Source organism: Rhipicephalus microplus, chromosome 3 (assembly GCF_043290135.1).
Source record: "Rhipicephalus microplus isolate Deutch F79 chromosome 3, USDA_Rmic, whole genome shotgun sequence".
Lineage (NCBI taxonomy): Eukaryota > Metazoa > Arthropoda > Arachnida > Ixodida > Ixodidae > Rhipicephalus > Rhipicephalus microplus.
The window spans coordinates 61,896,035-61,916,034 of NC_134702.1; the positions used below are offsets into that span (position 1 = coordinate 61,896,035).

General features: G+C 50.2%; 1 protein-coding gene and 17 non-coding genes across 18 annotated transcripts; 2 read left to right on the top strand and 16 right to left on the bottom strand.

The window, feature by feature from the left end:
- Positions 1-26: 26 nt before the first annotated feature.
- On the top strand, positions 27-108 carry TRNAL-AAG (transfer RNA leucine (anticodon AAG)). The gene has a single exon. It is a non-coding gene; the product is annotated as a tRNA-Leu (tRNA).
- A 232-nt stretch (positions 109-340) lies between these two features.
- Positions 341-422, top strand: TRNAL-AAG (transfer RNA leucine (anticodon AAG)). Its single transcript has one exon. It is a non-coding gene; the product is annotated as a tRNA-Leu (tRNA).
- Positions 423-778: 356 nt separating this feature from the next.
- On the bottom strand, positions 779-2,054 carry LOC142802817 (uncharacterized). Its single transcript, XM_075887865.1, has one exon. The coding sequence runs from the start codon at positions 2,042-2,044 to the stop codon at positions 779-781; it is 1,266 nt and encodes a 421-aa protein (XP_075743980.1). The 5' UTR covers positions 2,045-2,054.
- A 592-nt stretch (positions 2,055-2,646) lies between these two features.
- TRNAL-AAG (transfer RNA leucine (anticodon AAG)) lies at positions 2,647-2,728 on the bottom strand. Its single transcript has one exon. It is a non-coding gene; the product is annotated as a tRNA-Leu (tRNA).
- A 389-nt stretch (positions 2,729-3,117) lies between these two features.
- Positions 3,118-3,199, bottom strand: TRNAL-AAG (transfer RNA leucine (anticodon AAG)). Its single transcript has one exon. It is a non-coding gene; the product is annotated as a tRNA-Leu (tRNA).
- Positions 3,200-3,431: 232 nt separating this feature from the next.
- Positions 3,432-3,513, bottom strand: TRNAL-AAG (transfer RNA leucine (anticodon AAG)). Its single transcript has one exon. It is a non-coding gene; the product is annotated as a tRNA-Leu (tRNA).
- A 232-nt stretch (positions 3,514-3,745) lies between these two features.
- On the bottom strand, positions 3,746-3,828 carry TRNAL-AAG (transfer RNA leucine (anticodon AAG)). The gene has a single exon. It is a non-coding gene; the product is annotated as a tRNA-Leu (tRNA).
- A 232-nt stretch (positions 3,829-4,060) lies between these two features.
- Positions 4,061-4,142, bottom strand: TRNAL-AAG (transfer RNA leucine (anticodon AAG)). The gene has a single exon. It is a non-coding gene; the product is annotated as a tRNA-Leu (tRNA).
- A 231-nt stretch (positions 4,143-4,373) lies between these two features.
- TRNAL-AAG (transfer RNA leucine (anticodon AAG)) lies at positions 4,374-4,455 on the bottom strand. Its single transcript has one exon. It is a non-coding gene; the product is annotated as a tRNA-Leu (tRNA).
- A 389-nt stretch (positions 4,456-4,844) lies between these two features.
- TRNAL-AAG (transfer RNA leucine (anticodon AAG)) lies at positions 4,845-4,926 on the bottom strand. Its single transcript has one exon. It is a non-coding gene; the product is annotated as a tRNA-Leu (tRNA).
- Positions 4,927-10,408: 5,482 nt separating this feature from the next.
- TRNAL-AAG (transfer RNA leucine (anticodon AAG)) lies at positions 10,409-10,490 on the bottom strand. The gene has a single exon. It is a non-coding gene; the product is annotated as a tRNA-Leu (tRNA).
- A 1,327-nt stretch (positions 10,491-11,817) lies between these two features.
- TRNAL-AAG (transfer RNA leucine (anticodon AAG)) lies at positions 11,818-11,899 on the bottom strand. Its single transcript has one exon. It is a non-coding gene; the product is annotated as a tRNA-Leu (tRNA).
- A 232-nt stretch (positions 11,900-12,131) lies between these two features.
- On the bottom strand, positions 12,132-12,213 carry TRNAL-AAG (transfer RNA leucine (anticodon AAG)). The gene has a single exon. It is a non-coding gene; the product is annotated as a tRNA-Leu (tRNA).
- A 388-nt stretch (positions 12,214-12,601) lies between these two features.
- Positions 12,602-12,683, bottom strand: TRNAL-AAG (transfer RNA leucine (anticodon AAG)). Its single transcript has one exon. It is a non-coding gene; the product is annotated as a tRNA-Leu (tRNA).
- Positions 12,684-12,915: 232 nt separating this feature from the next.
- Positions 12,916-12,997, bottom strand: TRNAF-AAA (transfer RNA phenylalanine (anticodon AAA)). Its single transcript has one exon. It is a non-coding gene; the product is annotated as a tRNA-Phe (tRNA).
- A 701-nt stretch (positions 12,998-13,698) lies between these two features.
- TRNAL-AAG (transfer RNA leucine (anticodon AAG)) lies at positions 13,699-13,780 on the bottom strand. Its single transcript has one exon. It is a non-coding gene; the product is annotated as a tRNA-Leu (tRNA).
- A 5,656-nt stretch (positions 13,781-19,436) lies between these two features.
- On the bottom strand, positions 19,437-19,518 carry TRNAL-AAG (transfer RNA leucine (anticodon AAG)). The gene has a single exon. It is a non-coding gene; the product is annotated as a tRNA-Leu (tRNA).
- Positions 19,519-19,750: 232 nt separating this feature from the next.
- On the bottom strand, positions 19,751-19,832 carry TRNAL-AAG (transfer RNA leucine (anticodon AAG)). Its single transcript has one exon. It is a non-coding gene; the product is annotated as a tRNA-Leu (tRNA).
- Between the last annotated feature and the right edge of the window lie 168 nt (positions 19,833-20,000).

Below are 20,000 nucleotides of genomic sequence, written 5' to 3' on the forward strand. Positions count from 1 at the left end.
TGCATTATAATATATTACCAAACATCGGTAGCGTGGCCGAGCGGTCTAAGGCGCTGGTTTAAGGCACCAGTCTCTTCGGGGGCGTGGGTTCGAATCCCACCGCTGCCAAAACTTTTATTGCTTCTCTACAAGGTCGTTCATCCAATGTATTGAATATTGAATTATAAAACAGTGCAAGCCATCGGCAGCGTGGCCGAGCGGCCTAGGGTGCTAGTTTAAGGCACCAGTCTCTTCGGGGGTGTGGACTCAAATCCCAACGCTGCTGAGACTTTTATTGCTTCTCTACCTAATCGTTTGTCCAGTTCATTGAACATTGCATTATAATATATTACCAAACATCGGTAGCCTGGCCGAGCGGTCTAAGGCGCTGGTTTAAGGCACCAGTCTCTTCGGGGGCGTGGGTTCGAATCCCACCGCTGCCAAAACTTTTATTGCTTCTCTACCTGATCGTTTGTCCAGTTCATTGAACATTGCATTATAATATATTACCAAACATCGGTAGCGTGGCCGAGCGTCGCAACTCTCAATTCTGCTTCGACGCTCATAGCCATTAGGACGTGAATGGCCGTCCCGGCCACATGGTTCTCACCTCTGATGCTCCTTTATCACCATCAGGTCCAAGGTTCGATATGGTCTGATAGGTCCCCTTTCTTTTGATCACAAAAGTAGAGCGCCGCGCACGTTTCACGCAGCACATTATGCACACTTCACCACTGCGCTCCATTTGTTGGTGCTTCCGCCGGGTCAATACTTGTGTCACTTAATCCAGACCCCCACCTTACGGGGGCTTTTGATCTGAAGGGGGCCCCGCTGAAGGCCCCTTCTGTTGATGATCTGTCAGTCGCTGATGCAATGTCTGCTGATTCGGCACTGGTTGCTGCTGCGGCGGTTGTGTCTGTTGCACCTGGGTTGGTGGGAGGTTCTCGGCTATTCGACGTTCGCTGAGGATGTTAGGTGCCGGTCTACGGCGCACGTTCATCGCCTTGGCCGGTGGTTGTTCCACTTCTTTCATTGTAGGAGCCTTCTCGCCTTCCGCGTCTTCCCTGGGCCTTTTACATGTATTTGACGTGTCCATGTTTTCCGACATTTCTTCCTGTGCTGCAAGCGTCGTTATATCTTGTGTGTTCCTCGTGGATTGCACGTCTTTTGTAGAACCCTTGTCTTTGTTAAGCGTCGTCTCAGCACCTGTGGGGCGTGGCGTAAGGGGCGTCAACTTGGGTTTCGGTTCCTCCCGACGCGCCCCTATCAGCTCTTCTGCTTCAGCCTCGTCCATGTGATGCTCGGAAAGTTCTTCGCCCCCCGCGGGCCCTGCTACACTTGCATATGTTCTCATACAGCCGCTCTCATTATGCCCAAAACGCCGACACACTGTACAACGTGGGGCTCGGCAATCCCTCCTAATATGACCTGTTCCGCGGCAACGCAGGCATAGCGGTGCTCTTCCCGCGACGACAACTAGCGTGAGGTCTCCGGCAATCCGCAACTGATGTGGGAGGTCATCCACCGTGAGGCCAGCTTTAAGCCTGATGCTCACCACTCGCGTCGAAGAGCCTTTGTCCGTGCATCCATACACGCGCCAGCGCTCTCGCACTATTTCGTTCACCTTGCCATAAGGAGCCAACGCTGCCCTCACCTCGTCGTCAGGAACGTTAAACAATAGCCAGTGTATCTTCAGCTTCGTATCCTGGTGGTTAGGGTCGATAGTGATACAGCGCTGGTTCTTCACCACAATGTCCCCAGCAGCGAGTATTCTCTTCTTGCCCTCCTCGTCCTTGAAAGTGATGGCCCAAACATGATTCATTTGGTACGCCCCCAAGGCAGCAACCTCGGGAAGCAAAGCCAAACGAATAAGAGCGTCCCTGAAATCCTCAACGCGATACGGCCGCGCCTTGATATCGGCGTGCAAAAAGACAGTATGCAGCGTTGAATCGTTTGATGGCAGTCGGGGCAAAATAATCTGATAATCCTGTGACGATTCGTCCATGTTCCTGGTACCACGACCGAGCTGGGCCGTTGATGCCGCTCCGATATCGCCGGAGCTCATGCCGCCACGTCCGTACACTACGGTGGCCGGAAGTGGAATCGCTCGGCCACGCTACCGATGCTTCGTAATATATTATAATGCAATGTTCAATGAACTGGACAAACGATCAGGTAGAGAAGCAATAAAAGTTTCGGCATCTTTGGGATTTGAGCCCACGCCGCCGAAGAGACTGGTGTCTTAAACCAGCGCCTTAGACCGTTCGGACATGCTACCGATGGGGTGCACTCTTTTATAATACAATATTCAATACATTGGATGAACGACCTTGTAGAGAAGCAATAAAAGTTTTGGCAGTGGTGGGATTCGAACCCACGACCCCGAAGAGACTGGTACCTTAAACCACCGCCTTAGACCGTTCGGCCACGCTACCGATGCTTCGTAATATATTATAATGCAATGTTCAATGAACTGGACAAACGATCAGGTAGAGAAGCAATAAAAGTGTCGGCATCGTTGGGATTTGAGCCCACGCCCCCGAAGAGACTGGTGCCTCATCCCAGCGCCTTAGACCGTTCAGACATGCTACCGATGGGGTGCACTCTTTTATAATACAATATTCAATAGATTGGATGAACGACCTTTTAGAGAAGCAATAAAAGTTTTGGCAGCGGTGGGATTCGAACCCAAGCCCCCGAAGAGACTGGTGCCTTAAACCAGCGCCTTAGACCGCTAGGCCACGCTACCGATGCTTCGTAATATATTATAATGCAATGTTCAATGAACTGGACAAACGATCAGGTAGAGAAGCAATAAAAGTTTCGGCAGCTTTGGGATTTGAGCCCACGCCCCCGAAGAGACTGGTGCCTTAAACCAGCGCCTTAGACCGTCCGGACATGCTACCGAGGGCTACCACTATTTTATAATACAATATTCAATACATTGGATGAACGACCTTGTAGAGAAGCATTAAAAGTTTTGGCAGCGGTGGGATTCGAACCCACGCCCCCGAAGAGACTGGTGCCTTAAACCAGCGCCTTAAACCGTTCGGACATGCTACCGATGGGGTGCACTCTTTCATAATACAATATTCAATACATTGGATGAACGACCTTGTAGAGAAGTAATAAAAGTTTTGGCAGCGGTGGGATTCGAAGCCACGCCCCCGAAGAGACTGGTGCCTTAAACCAGCGCCTTAGACCGCTCGGCCACGCTACCGATGCTTCGTAATATATTATAATGCAATGTTCACTGAACTGGACAAACGATCAGGTAGAGAAGCAATAAAAGTTTCGGCATCGTTGGGATTTGAGCCCACGCCCCCGAAGAGACTGGAGCCTTAAACCAGCGCCTTAAACCGTTCGGACATGCTACCGATGGGGTGCACTCTTTCATAATACAATATTCAATACATTGGATGAACGACCTTGTAGAGAAGCAATAAAAGTTTTGGCAGCGGTGGGATTCGAACCCACGACCTCGAAGAGACTGGTGCCTTAAACCACCGCCTTAGACCACTCAGCCACGCTACCGATGCTTAGTAATATATTATAATGCAATGTTCAATGAACTGGACAAACGATCAGGTAGAGAATCAATAAAAGTGTCGACATCGTTGGGATTTGAGCCCACGCCCACGAAGAGACTGGTGCCTTAAACCAGCACCTTAGACCGTCCGGACATGCTACCGATGGCTGGCACTATTTTATAATACAATATTCAATACATTGGATGAACGACCTTGTAGAGAAGCAATAAAAGTTTTGGCAGCGGTGGGATTCAAACCCACGCCCCCCCCAGAGACTGGTGCCTTAAACCAGCGCCTTAGACCACTCGGCCACGCTACCGATGCTTCGTAATATATTATAATGCAATGTTCAATGAACTGGACAAACGATCAGGTAGAGAATCAATAAAAGTGTCGACATCGTTGGGATTTGAGCTCACGCCCACGAAGAGACTGGTGCCTTAAACCAGCGCCTTAGACCGTCCGGACATGCTACCGATGGCTGGCACTATTTTATAATACAATATTCAATACATTGGATGAACGACCTTGTAGAGAAGCAATAAAAGTTTTGGCAGCGGTGGGATTCAAACCCACGCCCCCCCAGAGACTGGTGCCTTAAACCAGCGCCTTAGACCGCTCGGCCACGCTACCGTTGCTTCGTAGTATATTATAATGCAATGTTCACTGAACTGGACAAACGATAGGTAGAGAAGCAATAAAAGTTTCGGCATCGTTGGGATTTGAGCCCACGCCCCCGAAGAGACTGGTGCCTTAAACCAGTCCCTTAGACCGTTCGGACATGCTACCGATGGGGTGCACTCTTTCATAATACAATATTCAATACATTGGATGAACGACCTTGTAGAGAAGCAATAGAAGTTTTGGCAGCGGTGGGATTCGAACCCACGCCCCCGAAGAGACTGGTGCCTTAAACCAGCGCCTTAGACCGCTCGGCCACGCTACCGATGCTTCGTAATATATTATAATGCAATGTTCAATGAACTGGACAAACGATCAGGTAGAGAAGCAATAAAAGTTTCGGCAGCCTTGGGATTTGAGCCCACGCCCCCGTAGAGACTGGTGCCTTAAACCATCGCCTTAGACCGTTCGGACATGCTACCGATGGCTGGCACTATTTTATAATACAATATTCAGTACATTAGATGAACGACCTTGTAGAGAAGCAATAAAAGTTTTGGCAGCGGTGGGATTCGAACCCATGCCCCCGAAGAGACTGGTGCCTTAAACCAGTGCCTTAGACTGTTCGGACATGCTACCGATGGGGTGCACTCTTTCATAATACAATATTCAATACATTGGATGAACGACCTTGTAGAGAAGCAATAGAAGTTTTGGCAGCGGTGGGATTCGAACCCACGCCCCCGAAGAGAGTGGTGCCTTAAACCAGCGCCTTATGCCGCTCGGCCACGCTACCGATGCTTCGTAATATATTTTAATGCATTGTTCAATGAACTGAACAAACGATCAGGTAGAGAAGCAATAAAAGTTTCGGCAGCCTTGGGATTTGAGCCCACGCCCCCGAAGAGACTGGTGCCTTAGCCTTAAACCATCGCCTTAGACCGTTCGGACATGCTACCGATGGCTGGCACTATTTTATAATACAATATTCAGTACATTGGATGAACGACCTTGTAGAGAAGCAATAAAAGTTTTGGCAGCGGTGGGATTCTAACCCATGCCCCCGAGGATACTGGTGCCTTAAACCAGCGCCTTAGACCGCTCGGCCACGCTACTTTTTTTTTCTTTATTGCCTGTTTTCGGCTCACGTAAACAATACACATATTAACTGATAATTACACAACACAATCCAAAACATTGTAAAAACCGTGGCTCAAACGATGTGGCCACGCATCTGTTAAAATGTTTTTATCGTCGATAGTAATTCGACGCGCGGCAACCATTCTGGGAAGAATTCCTCCAACTTTTGTTCATCCACAAAATTTCTTATATACTCTTTGAAGTACTGGGTGGGTGCTCGTGCATCTACATCAAAGTGCATGGCTGCCATCCTGGATTTCCAAATGCTATGAAGAGCCCTAAGCATTATCATATCAAATTGGGTACCGTTGTCACTTTGTATTTACAAATAGCTGATGCCATGTGCATCAAGGGGGAAATCGTTTTTGATCGTGCACTGAAGCACATCCCAAAGAAAGATAGCATCACAGCAGTCAATGAATACATGCTCAATTGTCTCCTCCTTTCTGCGTATTATGCAATGAGTGCCCCAAGGAACGTAGAACCCCTTTGCAGCCATCCAGGTTTTGACGGTCAGCGTACCGGTATGTAATTTAAAAAAGAAATTCTTAGCACCTGGCGATATTTTCATCGCCTTGACGCGCTTTAGTACAGTGTGGCCATGGCATACATTGTAAAGGGACCGATACAAAGGCACTGGTAAAAACACATCACATAGGTCCTTGTACAACTTTCTTCGTCAGAAGTGTGGCCATGGCATACATTGTAAAGGGACCGATACAAAGGCACTGGTAAAAACACATCACATAGGTCCTTGTACAACTTTCTTCGTCAGACTTGACTCAAGTATTCAAGTGAAAACCGCACTGACAGAAACCTACAAGAAAGTGCAACTTCGCGGAGAAAGCCATAAACACCACCAGGTACGCTGCAGGTTGATACAACCATGTTAGGCAAGTGTTGCCCCAGGCGAAGTTGACAGACAGTGCGAAGGAATGGGTTGTCGACGTCTCTAAAGAAACAAAATCGATTGACTACCTGTCTTAAAAACAAATGCGACAAGCCGAGTTCTCCATTTCGCACTCGAAGAAATAAATTGGTCCGACTCGATCTTTCCCAAGACGATTCCCACACAAAGCGAACACACGGTGAAATTTTTGGATGTTTACCCTTGAACAATGTAAGACTTGTAAGATATACCAAATTTTACTCACTAAGAATATGTTGCAAATTGTGGCTTTAGAAAACATAGATCAATTCCAGCCATTCCACTTGTTCACTCTTTCCTGCAGGTTATCTACTTGGCTCCTCCAGTACGAGTCGCTGTCTTTGTAGCATTCGAGGGGGGCACCCAAGTATTTCACCGGTGTCGTAACAAACCTTATGCTGGCAAAACTGTCTGGGGTTTCCGCCCAGTCACTGTGCCAAAAGCCAAGGCATTTTCCCCAGTTTACAGCGCTGCCACTTGCAGCACAGAAGTTAGTAACGCATTTGACAGCATCTGCTATGCTGTCAGAGTCCGCGCAAAAAATGGCAATATCGTCCGCATAAGCCAACAGTCGGACTTCAACCTCGTGCAGCTTAAACCCACGGACACAGTCATTCTCTATGACACTCAAACAAAAGGACTCTATGTACAAACAAAACAATAGTGGTGAGAGAGGACAACCCTGACGGACCGAACGCTTGACTGGGATGCGCTTCCCCACCACCTTGTTAACGATTAGCCGCGTTGAGCAGTCTCGGTACGCCATGACAACCCCCTCTTTGATTATTTTCCCTAGATTCACATAATCTAGGATGCACAGCAGAATTTCATGAGGCACCCTGTCAAAAGACTTCTCGAGGTCGATTTGCAGCCTTGCGACTCGCGCACCAATAGCGTCGCAACATTCGAGGATGCTCCGGGCTGCGTGTATGTTCGTGAGGATAGTTCGACCTTCAATGCCGCACGTCTGACGCGGCCCCACGAGCTCCGTAATGACTGTTTGCAACCTTTTAGCTAGGATTTTCATGAATATCTTGTAATCTCCATTAGTGAGGCAGATTGGGCGGTAAGAATTTACTTTGCGCAGTGCAACGGGGTCTTCCGATTTTGGTATAAGAACAGTGTGAGATGATGAAAAGGACGGGGGTAATATTTTCAGCTCGAATGCCTCATTATAAACGTCGGCTAAGACTGGTGTTATTTCAAACTTGAAACACTTATAGAAGACGGAAGTCAGACCATCAGGGCCAGGCGATTTCCCGGGATGCATACTTTCAATAGCACTGTTAACTTCCTCTTCCGAAATGGGTTCCTCCAATAATTCTTTTGCATTATTGTCAAGCTTTGGCATCAGCGGTAAAAAATCTTTTCTAAACGATCTACATCAACTGAGCTGGCGGCGAATAAACCATTGAAGTGCTCAAAGAAAGCACGCTTGATAACATTTGCGACATCGCTGACTTCACCCTCGTGTTCAATTTCTGTTATCTGATTACGACGCGCATGCCACTTTTCTGAGCCCAACGCCCTTTTTGACGGTGCTTCTGCCGTTATCAGTCGCTCGGCTCTTGCCCGAACCATAGCACCGCGGTATCTTTCGACATCGAACCGCTCAATTTTACTTTTCAACGCGCGAATATCTTCAAGAAACATGCCGGGCATTCTACATTCTTCGAGGAGCAATTTTTCCAGGTTTCTGCGCATGAGCTTTTCTTCTGCTCCTTTTTCTCTGCTTATAGCGCTCGAGCGTTCCAAAGCCTTCAATTTAACGACCTGCTTGAAGTTCTCCCATTTTTCTCTAAACGTCTTTTTACTGCGAACTTTCATTTTTTAACTTCCGTCATTACTTCCTCCATAAATTTTTCATCACTCAGCAGATTCGAATTCAATTTCCATAGTTGCCACTCGAAGGCCCTTTTCGTTTCTTTCGTGCTAGCTACTACAAAGCTAACCAAGCAGTGGTCACTAAATGAAACGGCGTTAACACGGTATGCCTTGCAAAGCGGCACCAATTCTACACTCACGTACGCCCTATCTAGTCGGGCATGGCTGGCTGCCTGAAAGTGGGTGTACTGCATAGTCCGGCCACCACCGAGACATTCAGCCACATCCTCCAAACCATGTTCTCCTACCATATCGCTTAAGACAGCCGTACTTGCATCCCTGTAATGTCGTTCACTAGTTTTGTCTTTGGCTGAAAGGACGCAGTTGAAATCGCCAATAATGATTAGAAGCCTATTACATTTGGTATACTGCTTTAGTTGTTCGAAAAATATGCGTCTTTCGTCAGTGACAGTCGGTGCGTACAAGCATATTACGCGCCATTCCAATCCCGAAAACAAAAGATCGCAAACAATGAGCCGACCAGACGGACATGACGTTGAGGCTTCTACTTTAGCACCCAGACTCTGTCTGACGAACAAAACGCAACCGGAAGAAGTCCCTATGGCATGGCTAACTATAGCAGAATACCGTGGCAAGAATTGGCGCACCATGCCCCCAGTTTCATCATCACCATGGACTTTATCTCTTGGACTGCCAGTATGTCAAGGTCGAGGTCACTTACTAGCCGATAAAGTTGACATTGTTTTCTCCGTGAGGCCAGGCCACGCACATTTAAAGTGGCCACACGGATTGAATTTTCTATTTGCACCATTGTAAGGCTACGAAAAACCCAGGGGCATGGCGCTTACCTTACAACTGCAATTCCTTCCTGAACGCCTTGTCCGAGTACAGTCCTTAAGTTGGCGAAGGCGGCGTTTCCGCCGTCTTGCGCTCCGACGAAATGTTTGGCCGTGGCCGGATGGTAGGCCGCCGAGCGGGAGTCGTCTTGGCGGGTGGTTCTTCCAGCGAGGCAGCAGTGGTGCCCTTGTCTTTTTTCCCTTCGTCACGGGGACACTTCCCCGTCACAGTGCCACTGTCGCTTTCAATCCCAGTCATCGGTTCAGCCTCGGAGGGGGTCTCGTCTGCTGAGCCAAGACACGTGTCGCCGGTGCTGCTTGCATCCACCTTTTCACTACTTTCGCCTACGCCTTCATATGGAAGCCCGGCGTCGGGCTTACCTGGTGCTTCACACACGCTCTCTTCTTGACGGCATGACGACCCATGTTCCACAGCACAGCTCGGGTTAACTCCTGCTGTTTCTTCCGAGTCTGCTTCGTCCATGAGGTGCTCCAGTGCATCACTTTCCTGCGCTGGTCCAGTCACACTGGCATATGTCTTCGCGCAGTCGGCGTCTTCGTGGCCGAAGCGGCGACAACGACTGCAGCGGGGTACTCGGCAGTCGCGACGTATGTGACCGGTACTCTTGCACCGTAGGCACAACGGTGCACGGCCTGGAACGACACGAGAGTCAGCTCTCCGGCAATCTTGAGCTGGTGCGGAATGTCATCCACCTTGACGTCAGCTTTAGTCCCACAGACCGCGTCGTTGAGCCCTTTTCTGTGATGCCCGGTGCTCGCCACTTCTCCCGTTTCACTTCGAACACTTTCCCATAGGGAGTCAAGGCAACACGCACGTCTTCGTCGGTCACGCCGTGCAGCAACCAGTGAAACTTCAAGCGAACCTCGCGGTTATTTGGGTCAATGAGCAAACATGGGCGATCCTTTACCTTCACATCGATGGCGGAGAGTAACTTCCGAGCAGCCTCAGCACTCGTCAGTGTCACAGCCCATACGTGGTTCATTTGATACGCCCCCAACGCCAAAACGTCGTCGAGCGCACCAAGCTTGGCCAAAGTGTCCCGGTAATCTTCGACGCGGTAAGGCCGGGCTCTCGGATCACCATGCATGAAAACGGTATTCGCAGCGATGCGTCCGGAAGGCAGATTGGGCAAAATCACCTGATAATCGTCGGCGCTAGGCGCAAAAACCCTGTCACTGCGGCCCGGTCGGGCCGCTGATACCGCTCCGTCGGAGGGGAACATTCCGCGACCGTATGGCTCGAAAGCCGGAAGTGGAATGCGCTCGGCCACGCTACCGATGGTTGGTTATATATTATAATTCAATGTTCAATGATCTGGACAAACAATCAGGTAGAGAAGCAATAAAAGTTTCAGCAGCCTTGGGATTTGAGCCCACATCTCGAAGAGACTGGTGCTTTAAACCAGCACCTTAAACCGCTCGGCAAACCTACCAATGGCTGGCACTATTTTAGATTATAATATTCAATACATTGAATGAACGACCTTGTAGAGAAGCAATAAAAGTGTTGGCAGCGGTGGGATTCGAACCCATGCCCCCAAAGAGACTGGTGCCTTAAACCAGCGCCTTAGACCGCTCGGCCACGCTACCGATGCTTGGAAATATATTATTATGCAATGTTCAATGAACATGACAAACGATTAGGTAGAGAAGCAATAAACGTTTCGGCAGCGTTGGGATTTGAGCCCACGTCCCCGAAGAGACTGGTGCCTTAAACCAGCACCTTAGACCACTCGGCCACGCTACCGATGGCTGGCACTATGACATAATTCAATATTCAATACATTGGATGAACGATATTGTAGAGAAGCAATAAAAGTTTTGGCAGCGGTGGGATTTGAACCCAAGCCCCCGAAGAGACTGGTGCCTTAAACCAGCGCCTTAGACCGCTCGGCCAAGCTACCGATGCTTGGTAATATATTGTAATGCAATGTTCAATGAACTGGACAAACGATTACGTTGAGAAGCAATAAAGGTTTGGCAGCGGTGGGATTCGAGCCCCCGCCCACGAAGAGACTGGTGCCTTAAACCAGCGCCTTAGAACGCTCGGCCACGCTAGCGATGCTTGTTAATATATTATATTGATGTTCAATGAACTGGACAAACTATTAGGTAGAGAAGCAATAAAAGTTTCAGCAGCGTTGGGATTTCAGCCCACGCTCCCGAAGAGACTGGTGCCTTAAACTAGCACCTTAGACCGCTCGGCCACGCTACCGATGGCTTGCACTATTTTATAATTCAATATTCAATACATTGGATGAACGACCTTGTAGAGAAGCAATAAATGTTTTGGCAGCGGTGGGATTCGAACCCACGCCCCCGAGGAGACTGGTGCCTTAAACCAACGCCTTAGAACGCTCGGCCGCGCTACCGATGCTTGTTTATATATTATATTGCAATGTTCAATGAACTGGACAAACTATTAGGTAGAGAAGCAATAAAAGTTTCAGCAGCGTTGGGATTTGAGCCCACGCCCCCGAAGAGACTGGTGCCTTAAACTAGCACCTTAGACCGCTCGGCCACGCTACCGATGGCTTGCACTATTTTATAATTCAATATTCAATACAATGGATGAACGACCTTGTACAGAAGCAATAAAGGTTTGGCAGCGGTAGGATTCAAACCCACGCCCACGAAGAGACTGGTGCCTTAAACCAGCGCCTTAGAACGCTCGGCCACGCTACCGATGCTTGGTAATATATTATATTGCAATGTTCCATGAACTGGACAAACCATTAGGTAGGGAAGCAATAAAAGTTTCAGCAGCGTTGGGATTTGAGCCCACGCCCTCGAAGAGACTGGTGCCTTAAACTAGCACCCTAGGCCACTCGGCCACGCTACCGATGGCTTGCACTATTTTATAATTCAATATTCAATACATTGGATGAACGATCAGGTAGAAATGGAATAAATGTTTTGGCAGCGGTGGGATTCGAAACCACGCCCCCGAGGAGACTGGTGCCTTAAACCAGCGCCTTAGACCGCTCGGCCACGCTACCTATGCTTGGCGATATATTATAATGCAATGTTCAATGAACTGGACAAACGATTAGGTAGAGAAGCAATGAATGTTTCGGCACCGTTGGGACTTGAGCCCACGCCCCCGAAAAGACTGGTGCCTTAAGCCAGCACCTTAGACCGCTCGGCCACGCTACCGATGGCTGGGGCTATTATATAATTCAGGATTCAATTCATTCAATGAACGACCTTGTAGAGAAGCAATAAACGTTTTGGCAGCGGTGGGATTCGAACCCACGCCCCCGAAGAGACTGGTGCCTTAAACCAGCGCCTTAGACCGCTCGGCCACGCTACCGATGGTTGGTACAATTTTATAATGCAATCTTGAATAAACGGGATGAACCACTATGCAGAGAAGCAATAAAAATTTTGCCAGCAGTAGGATTCGAACCCACGCCCACGAAGATACTTGTGCCTTAAACCAGCACCTTAGACCGCTCGGCCACGCTACCGATGTTTGGTTATATATTATATTGCAATGTTCAATGGTCTGGACAAACGATCAGGTAGAGAAGCAATAAATATTTTGGCAGCGATGGGATTCGAACCCACGCCCCGAAGAGACTGGTGCCTTAAATTAGCACCTTAAACCGCTCGGCAAACCTACCGATGGCTGGCGCTATTTTATAGTATAAAATTCAATACATTGAATGAACGACCTTGTAGAGAAGTAATAAAAGTTTTGGCAGCGGTGGGATTCGAACCCACGCCCCCGAACAGACTGGTGCCTTAAACCAGCGCCTTAGACCGCTCGGCCACGCTACCGCTGCTTCGTAATATATTATAACGCAATGTTCAATAAACTGGACAAACGATCAGGTAGAGAAGAAATAAAAGTGTCGGCATCGTTGGAATTTGAGCCCACGCCCCCGAAGAGACTGGTGCCCTAAACCAGCGCCTTAGACCGCTCGGCCACGCTACCGATTGTTGGAACAAATTTATAATGCAATCTTGAATAAACGGCATGAACCACTATGCAGATAAGCAATAAGAATTTTGCCGGCAGTGGGATTCGAACCCACGCCCCCGAAGAGACTGGTGCTTTAAACCAGCACCTTAGACCGCTCGGCCACGCTACCGATAGTTGGTACAATTTTATAATTCAATATTCAATTCATTGGATGAACGACCTTGTAGAGAAGCAATAAAAGTTTTGGCAGCGGTGGGATTCAAACCCACGCCCCCGAAGAGAATGGTGCCTTAAATGAGCGCCTTAGATCTCTCGGCCACGCTACCGATGCTTCGCATTATATTAAATGCAATGTTCAATGAACTGGACAAACGATCAGGTAGAGAAGCAATGAAAGTTTCGGCAGCCTTGGGATTTGAGCCCACGCCCCCGAAGAGTCTGGTGCCTTAAACCAGCACCTTAGACCGCTCGGCAAACCTACCGATGGCTGGCAATATTTTATAATTCAATATTCAATTCATTGGATGAACGACCTTGTAGAGAAGCAATAAAAGTTTTGGCAGTTGTGGGATTCGAACCCACGCCCCCGAAGAGAGTGGTGCCTTAAGCCAGCGCCTTAGACTGCTCGGCCACGCTACCGATGGTTGGTTCAAGTTTATAATGCAATCTTGAATAAACGGGATGAACCACTATGCAGAGAAGCAATAAAAATTTTGGCAGCAGTGGGATTCGAACCCGCGCCCACGAAGAGACTTGTGCCTTAAACCAGCACCTTAAACCGCTCAGCAAACCTACCGATGGCTGGAACTACTGTATCATATAAAATTCTATACATTGAATGAACGAACTTAAGAGAAGCAATAAAAGTTTTGGCAGCGGTGGGATTCGAACCCACGCCCCCAAAGAGACTGGTGCCTTAAACCAGCGCCTTAGACCGCTCGGCCACGCTACCGATGTTTGGTATGTGAGGAGGTTTATTAGCCGTTAAAGCCAGCGACGAGACAGCGTCAAGAACCGTCCAGCGATCGGCACAGCAACGAACCGAAGCACGAGCCGAGAGAGCCAGGCGTTGGCGATGCTGCTCACTGCAGGCACAACTTCTTCTTCACAATCGCCCCCGCTGAAAAAGGAGCCATCCTGGCGACTTAAGAAGATTCAGGCAAAGGCTCATGGTACGGTTTCAGTCGGGAAACATGGACGATGTCACGTGCCCGCCGGCGCATGTCGTCCGATCGGGAAACTGGTTCAATTAGGAAATTAACCGGAGAGGTTTTCTCCAAAACGGTGTAAGGCCCCTCGTACCGGGGGACAAGTTTCGAGGAGAGTCCCGGTGTTTGGTATGGGATGGCAAGCCACACAAGAGACCCTGGGGCATAGTTGGGATCCGGAAGAGAGGTGCTACGGGTTTCTTTCTGGCGTTGTTGTTCTTCCGAGGTGAACGCACGGGCGAGCTGGCGGCACTCTTCGGCTTGTCTAGCAGCATCGGAGATAGGTGGACACTCGGAAGCATCAGGACGGTAAGGAAGTAGGGTATCAATTGTATGGGAAGGCTCACGTCCGTAAAGAAGAAAGAAAGGTGAGAATCCCGTGGTGGTTTGTATTGCGGTGTTATATGCGAACGTGACGTATGGGAGAACACGGTCCCAGTTGCTGTGATCAGATACCACGTACATTGAGAGCATATCACCTAGCGTGCGGTTGAACCGTTTTGTTAGTCCGTTAGTCTGCGGGTGGTATGCTGTCGTTTTCCGATGAATGACGTGGCATTCCGAAAGCAGAGTTTCGACGACCTCGGAAAGAAAAGCGCGGCCTCTGTCACTAAGGAGCTCTCGAGGTGCACCATGTCGAAGGATAAAGCGTTGCAAAATGAAAGAGGCGACATCCTCAGCTGTAGCGCTCGGCAAGGCGGCTGTTTCGGCGTAGCGTGTCAGGTGGTCGACCGCCACTATAATCCACCGATTACCATGTGGTGTCAATGGAAGGGGACCGTAGAGGTCAACGCCGACGCGATCAAATGGCTTGGCAGGGCATGGAAGTGGCTGCAATGCGCCAGTCGCACGTGGCAGTGTTGATTTACGTCGCTGGCAGTCAGGACAGCACTTCACGAATTTACGTACAAAATTGTATATGCCGCGCCAGTAATAGCGATGGCGAAGGCGTTCATATGTTTTGAACACTCCGGCGTGGCCACATTGCGGATCGTCGTGAAGGGAGGCGCATACTTGCGATCGTAAAGTGCGTGGAATGACCAGCAACCACCGGCGGCCATCGGGAGCGTAGTTGCGTCGATGAAGAAGTTGATCGCGGATGGCGAAATGGAAAGCTTGACGTCGGAGGGATCTAGATACTGGAAGGTTGGGCGTGCCAGATAAATATTCGATAAGAGAGGCGATCCACGGGTCACGACGTTGTTCGGTGGCAATCTAGTCGAGATTTAGCGATGACAAGGTCTGGAGGCAAGTGTTTCCGCACGTCTGATCTGGTGGTAAAGGTGAGCGGGACAGGGCATCAGCGTCAGAGTGTTTGCGTCCGCAGCGGTATACGACGCGAATGTTGTACTCCTGGATGCGGAGTGCCCATCGCGCAAGGCGGCCAGAAGGGTCTTTCAATGTGGAGAGCCAGCAAAGCACGTGGTGATCAGTTACTAGATCGAACGGGCGGCCGTATAAGTACGGCCGGAACTTTCCAAGCGCCCACACCAGAGCCAAACACTCTTTTTCTGTCACGCTGTAATTAGTTTCGGCTTTCGTCAGAGTGCGGCTAGCGTAGGCTACAACGTATTCTGAATAGCCGGGCTTTCGTTGAGCGAGGACCGCGCACAGCCCGACGCCGCTGGCGTCGGTGTGCACTTCGGTAGGAGCCGTCGGGTCGAAGTGGCGAAGAATAGGTGGGGAAGTGAGCAGCCGGCGCAGAGTAGTGAAGGCAACGTCACATGCAGGAGACCAGGAGGTGAGGTTCACGTCACCGCGAAGAAGCTGGGTTAACGGTGACATGATAGATGCAAAATTGCGAACAAAGCGCCGGAAATAGGAGCATAGGCCTACAAAACTGCGAAGTTCTTTCATGGTCGTCGGCTTGGGAAATTCTGCGACTGCTCGAAGTTTTGCTGGGTCTGGTAATACGCCGTGCTTGGACACGATGTGGCCTAGGATGACGAGCTCGCGTGCAGCGAAGCGGCATTTTTTTAGGTTAAGCTGCAGGCCAGCGTTGGTCAGACAACTCAAAACGTGCCTGAGGCGAAGGAGGTGCGTAGGAAAGTCATGGGAGAAAACCACGACATCGTCGAGGTAACAGAGGCACATATTCCATTTGAGGCCACGTAGCGTATTATCCATAAGACGTTCAAACGTGGCAGGCGCGTTACAAAGCCCAAAGGGCATGACGTTAAATTCATATAGTCCGTCTGGTGTAATAAATGCCGTTTTTTGGCGATCGGCTTCTGCCATTGGGACCTGCCAGTAGCCAGACCGCAAATCTAGCGACGAGAAAAATTCCGCTCCGTGAAGGGTGTCAATGGCGTCATCAATGCGCGGCAAAGGATAGACGTCCTTGCGGGTTATCTTATTCAAACGACGATAGTCCACGCAAAATCGGATAGATCCGTCTTTCTTACGCACCAGGACGACGGGAGACGCCCAGGGACTGTGAGATGGTCGAATGACGTCTCTACGAAGCATATCTTCGACTTGATCGTTGATGACGCGGCGCTCTTCAGCGGAGACACGGTATGGTCTTTGACGCAGTGGCTGGTGTAGGCCGGTGTCAATATGATGTTTGACTTGTGATGTGCGGCCCAGTTGAGGTTGCGACACATCGCACGAACTCCTGAACTCATGGAGAAGATCCAGCAGGTCAGCATGTTCGGTGGGAGTGAGAGTGTCGGCGATGGCGCTTGAAAACGTATCATTGGACGACTCCCCGAGTGCCGACAGTGCTTTTGGGTGGTCGCAGTAGTCGTCCGGGACATCAAACAAAAATGAAGGGTCGAGATCCTGCACGCGGCCGAGACATTCCCCCGCATGCAATGTGACAGGTGTGGAAAGCGGATTCCTTACGAACATGTTGCTTCTTCCGGCGGCAAGGTCAATTGTTGCGAAAGGCAGCGGCAAAGCTCGACGACATTTGAAGATATCGGAAGGCATAAAAAGAACTGTAGCGTCAGTGTAGGCGTTGCATGAAACGGGAACAAGGGCGAAATTTCCAGGCGGAATATCGGTATCTTCATGAACGAGCAACTTCGGCGGCTGATCAGGAGCGTCCAGTAATGGGAAATCACACAAGGGCGAAAACTCAACTTCGGCGCGTGCGCAGTCAATGACGGCATTATGGCGGGATAGGAAGTCCCACCCGAGGATGACGTCATGCGAACAGACAGGAAGAACAATAAACTCCACGATGTAAAGAATGCCTTCGATGGAGACTCTTGCAGTGCAGGCTGCGAGAGGCGTTACTTGCTGTGCGCTTGCGGTGTGAAGTGACAGTCCCGAAAGCGGAGTCGTTACTTTGCGTAATAAACGGCAGAGATTAGCGGCAATAACAGAAACAGCGGCGCCAGTGTCCACAAGGGCGAAAGTACAATAACCTTCAACAGTTACTGCGACCACGTTAGCAGGAGAGGAGCGAGGGCTTAGACAGTTCGAAAACGGCGCAGTTCTTGCCTCTTGAACTGCGTTGCTTAGTTTTCCTGGTCGGAGGGTCCGGGCCGACGACGCATGGGGGAGGGCGATCGCCGACGAGGAGAGGGTGCGCGTTGCGGCTGGAAGTCAAGGTGGTCAGTAGGCGCATAGCGAGGTGGCGAGACCGGCCCGTATTGGACGAAAGGTTGGCTGCCGGGATGCGACGACCGGGCATAGTTGCCGAACGTCTGAGGTCAACGGCGGCATTAGCGAGCGACGTGTCCGGGAGTGAAGCAAGCGTAGCAAATCGGTCGGTTATCGGGCGTCCTCCAGGGATTGGCGACTGGTGCTGCCGCCCAAGGTGCAGTATAAGCAGCCGGGTGTGCGGGCTGTGAGCGCGTGGTGTAGGGTGGTTGCGGGAGCCTACGTACAGCGTCTGCATATGTGAGCGGCGCGGCTACGGGCTGCATCTCTTGCGAAAAGGCGACAGGCGGAGCCACAGGCTGCGTTGCATAGGTGAGGGGCGCGACCACAGGCTGAACGGCTGGCGGATAGGCGACAGGAGGGCCTACCGGCTGAGCAGAACGCTGGCAGTGGCCAAGGCTGGATAGAGGCGGCTCGTGGTGCGCAACAGGAACAGCTTGGGCAACCTCCTCCGAAATAGCAGTGCGAAGCGGGGCAGGTAGACGGGTGGTGGTCTCGTGAGTGAAGGGCACAAGGGAAAGTTGGCGGGCGACTTCCTCACGGACGAAGGCTCGAACTTGCTGAAGCAGTGGTGAATTGTCCGGCAGGGTGTCGAAACTGGACAGTGACTCACCACCATGCTGAGGCTGCCGAGTGAGAGTGCGTTGTTTCTTCAACTCGTCGTAGCTCTGACACAAGCTGACGACTTCGGAAACTGTGCTTGGATTTCTTGCCAAGAGCATCTGAAATGCGCCGTCGTCGATGCCCTTCAGGATGTTTTTGACCTTGTCAGATTCGGTCATGGTGTCATTCACACGTCGACAAAGGTCGATGACGTCCTCAATATAACTGGTAAAGGTCTCGCCAGTCTGCTGAGAGCGGACGCGCAAGTGCTGTTCTGCCCTCTGCTTGCGGACAGCCGGCCGACCGAACACTTCAGCACATGACGTCTTGAAGACGCTCCATGTGGGGATGTTGTGTTTGTGGTTATTAAACCACAATTCGGCGACGCCAGTGAGATAAAATATCACGTAGCCCAGCTTGTCGGCTTCATCCCACTTATTGTTGGCGCTCACCAGTTCGTAGTGCTCGAGCCAGTCTTCGACGTCGGTCCCATCCGCACCGCTGAAGACCTTCGGCTCCCGTAGTTTAGGATGGCCAGGGCAGTTGAACTGGAGCGATGGCGTCGATGTAGTGGCGTTGGCAGTCATGACAGGTGGTAGCGTGCGGCTTCGCAGCTCCAGGGTGTAGCAACGGGGATTAACAGCACCTCCACCAAATGTGAGGAGGTTTATTAGCCGTTAAAGCCAGCGACGAGACAGCGTCAAGAACCGTCCAGCGATCGGCACAGCAACGAACCGAAGCACGAGCCGAGAGAGCCAGGCGTTGGCGATGCTGCTCGCTGCAGGCACAACTTCTTCTTCACAGGTAATATATTATAATGCAATGTTCAATGATCTGGACAAACGATCAGGCAGAGAAGCAATAAAAGTTTCGGCATCGTTGGGATTTGAGCCCACGCCCCCGAAGAGACTGGTGCCTTAAACCAGCGCCTTAGACCGTTCGGACATGCTACCGATGGCTGGCACTATTTCATAATACAATATTCAATACATTGGATGAACGACCTTGTAGAGAAGCAATAAAAGTTTTGGCAGCGGTGGGATTTGAACCCACGCCCCCGAAGAGACTGGTGCCTTAAACCAGCGCCTTAGACTGTTCGGACATGCTACCGATGGCTGGCACTATTTCATAATACAATATTCAATACATTGGATCAACGACCTTGTAGAGAAGCAATAAAGGTTTTGGCAGCGGTGGGATTTGAACCCACGCCCCCGAAGAGACTGGTGCCTTAAATCAGCGCCTTAGATCGCTCGGCCACGCTACCGATGCTTCGCATTATATTGTATTGCAATGTTCAATGAACTGGACAAACGATCAGGTAGAGAAGCAATAAAAGTTTCGGCATCGTTGGGATTTGAGCCCACGCCGCCGAAGAGACTGGTGCCTTAAACCAGCGCCTTAGACCGTTCGGACATGCTACCGATGGGGTGCACTCTTTTATAATACAATATTCAATACATTGGATGAACAACCTTGTATAAAAGCAATAGAAGTTTTGGCAGCGGTGGGATTCGAACCCACGCCCCCGAAGAGACTGGTGCCTTAAACCAGCGCCTTAGACCGCTCGGCCACGCTACCGATGCTTGGTAATATATTATATTGCAATGTTATTTGAACTGGACAAACGATTAGGTAGAGAAGCAATAAATGTTTCGGCAGCGTTGGAATTCGAGCCCACGCCCGCGAAGACACTTGTGCCTTAAACCAGCACCTTAGACCGCTCGGCTACGCTACCGATGCTTGGTA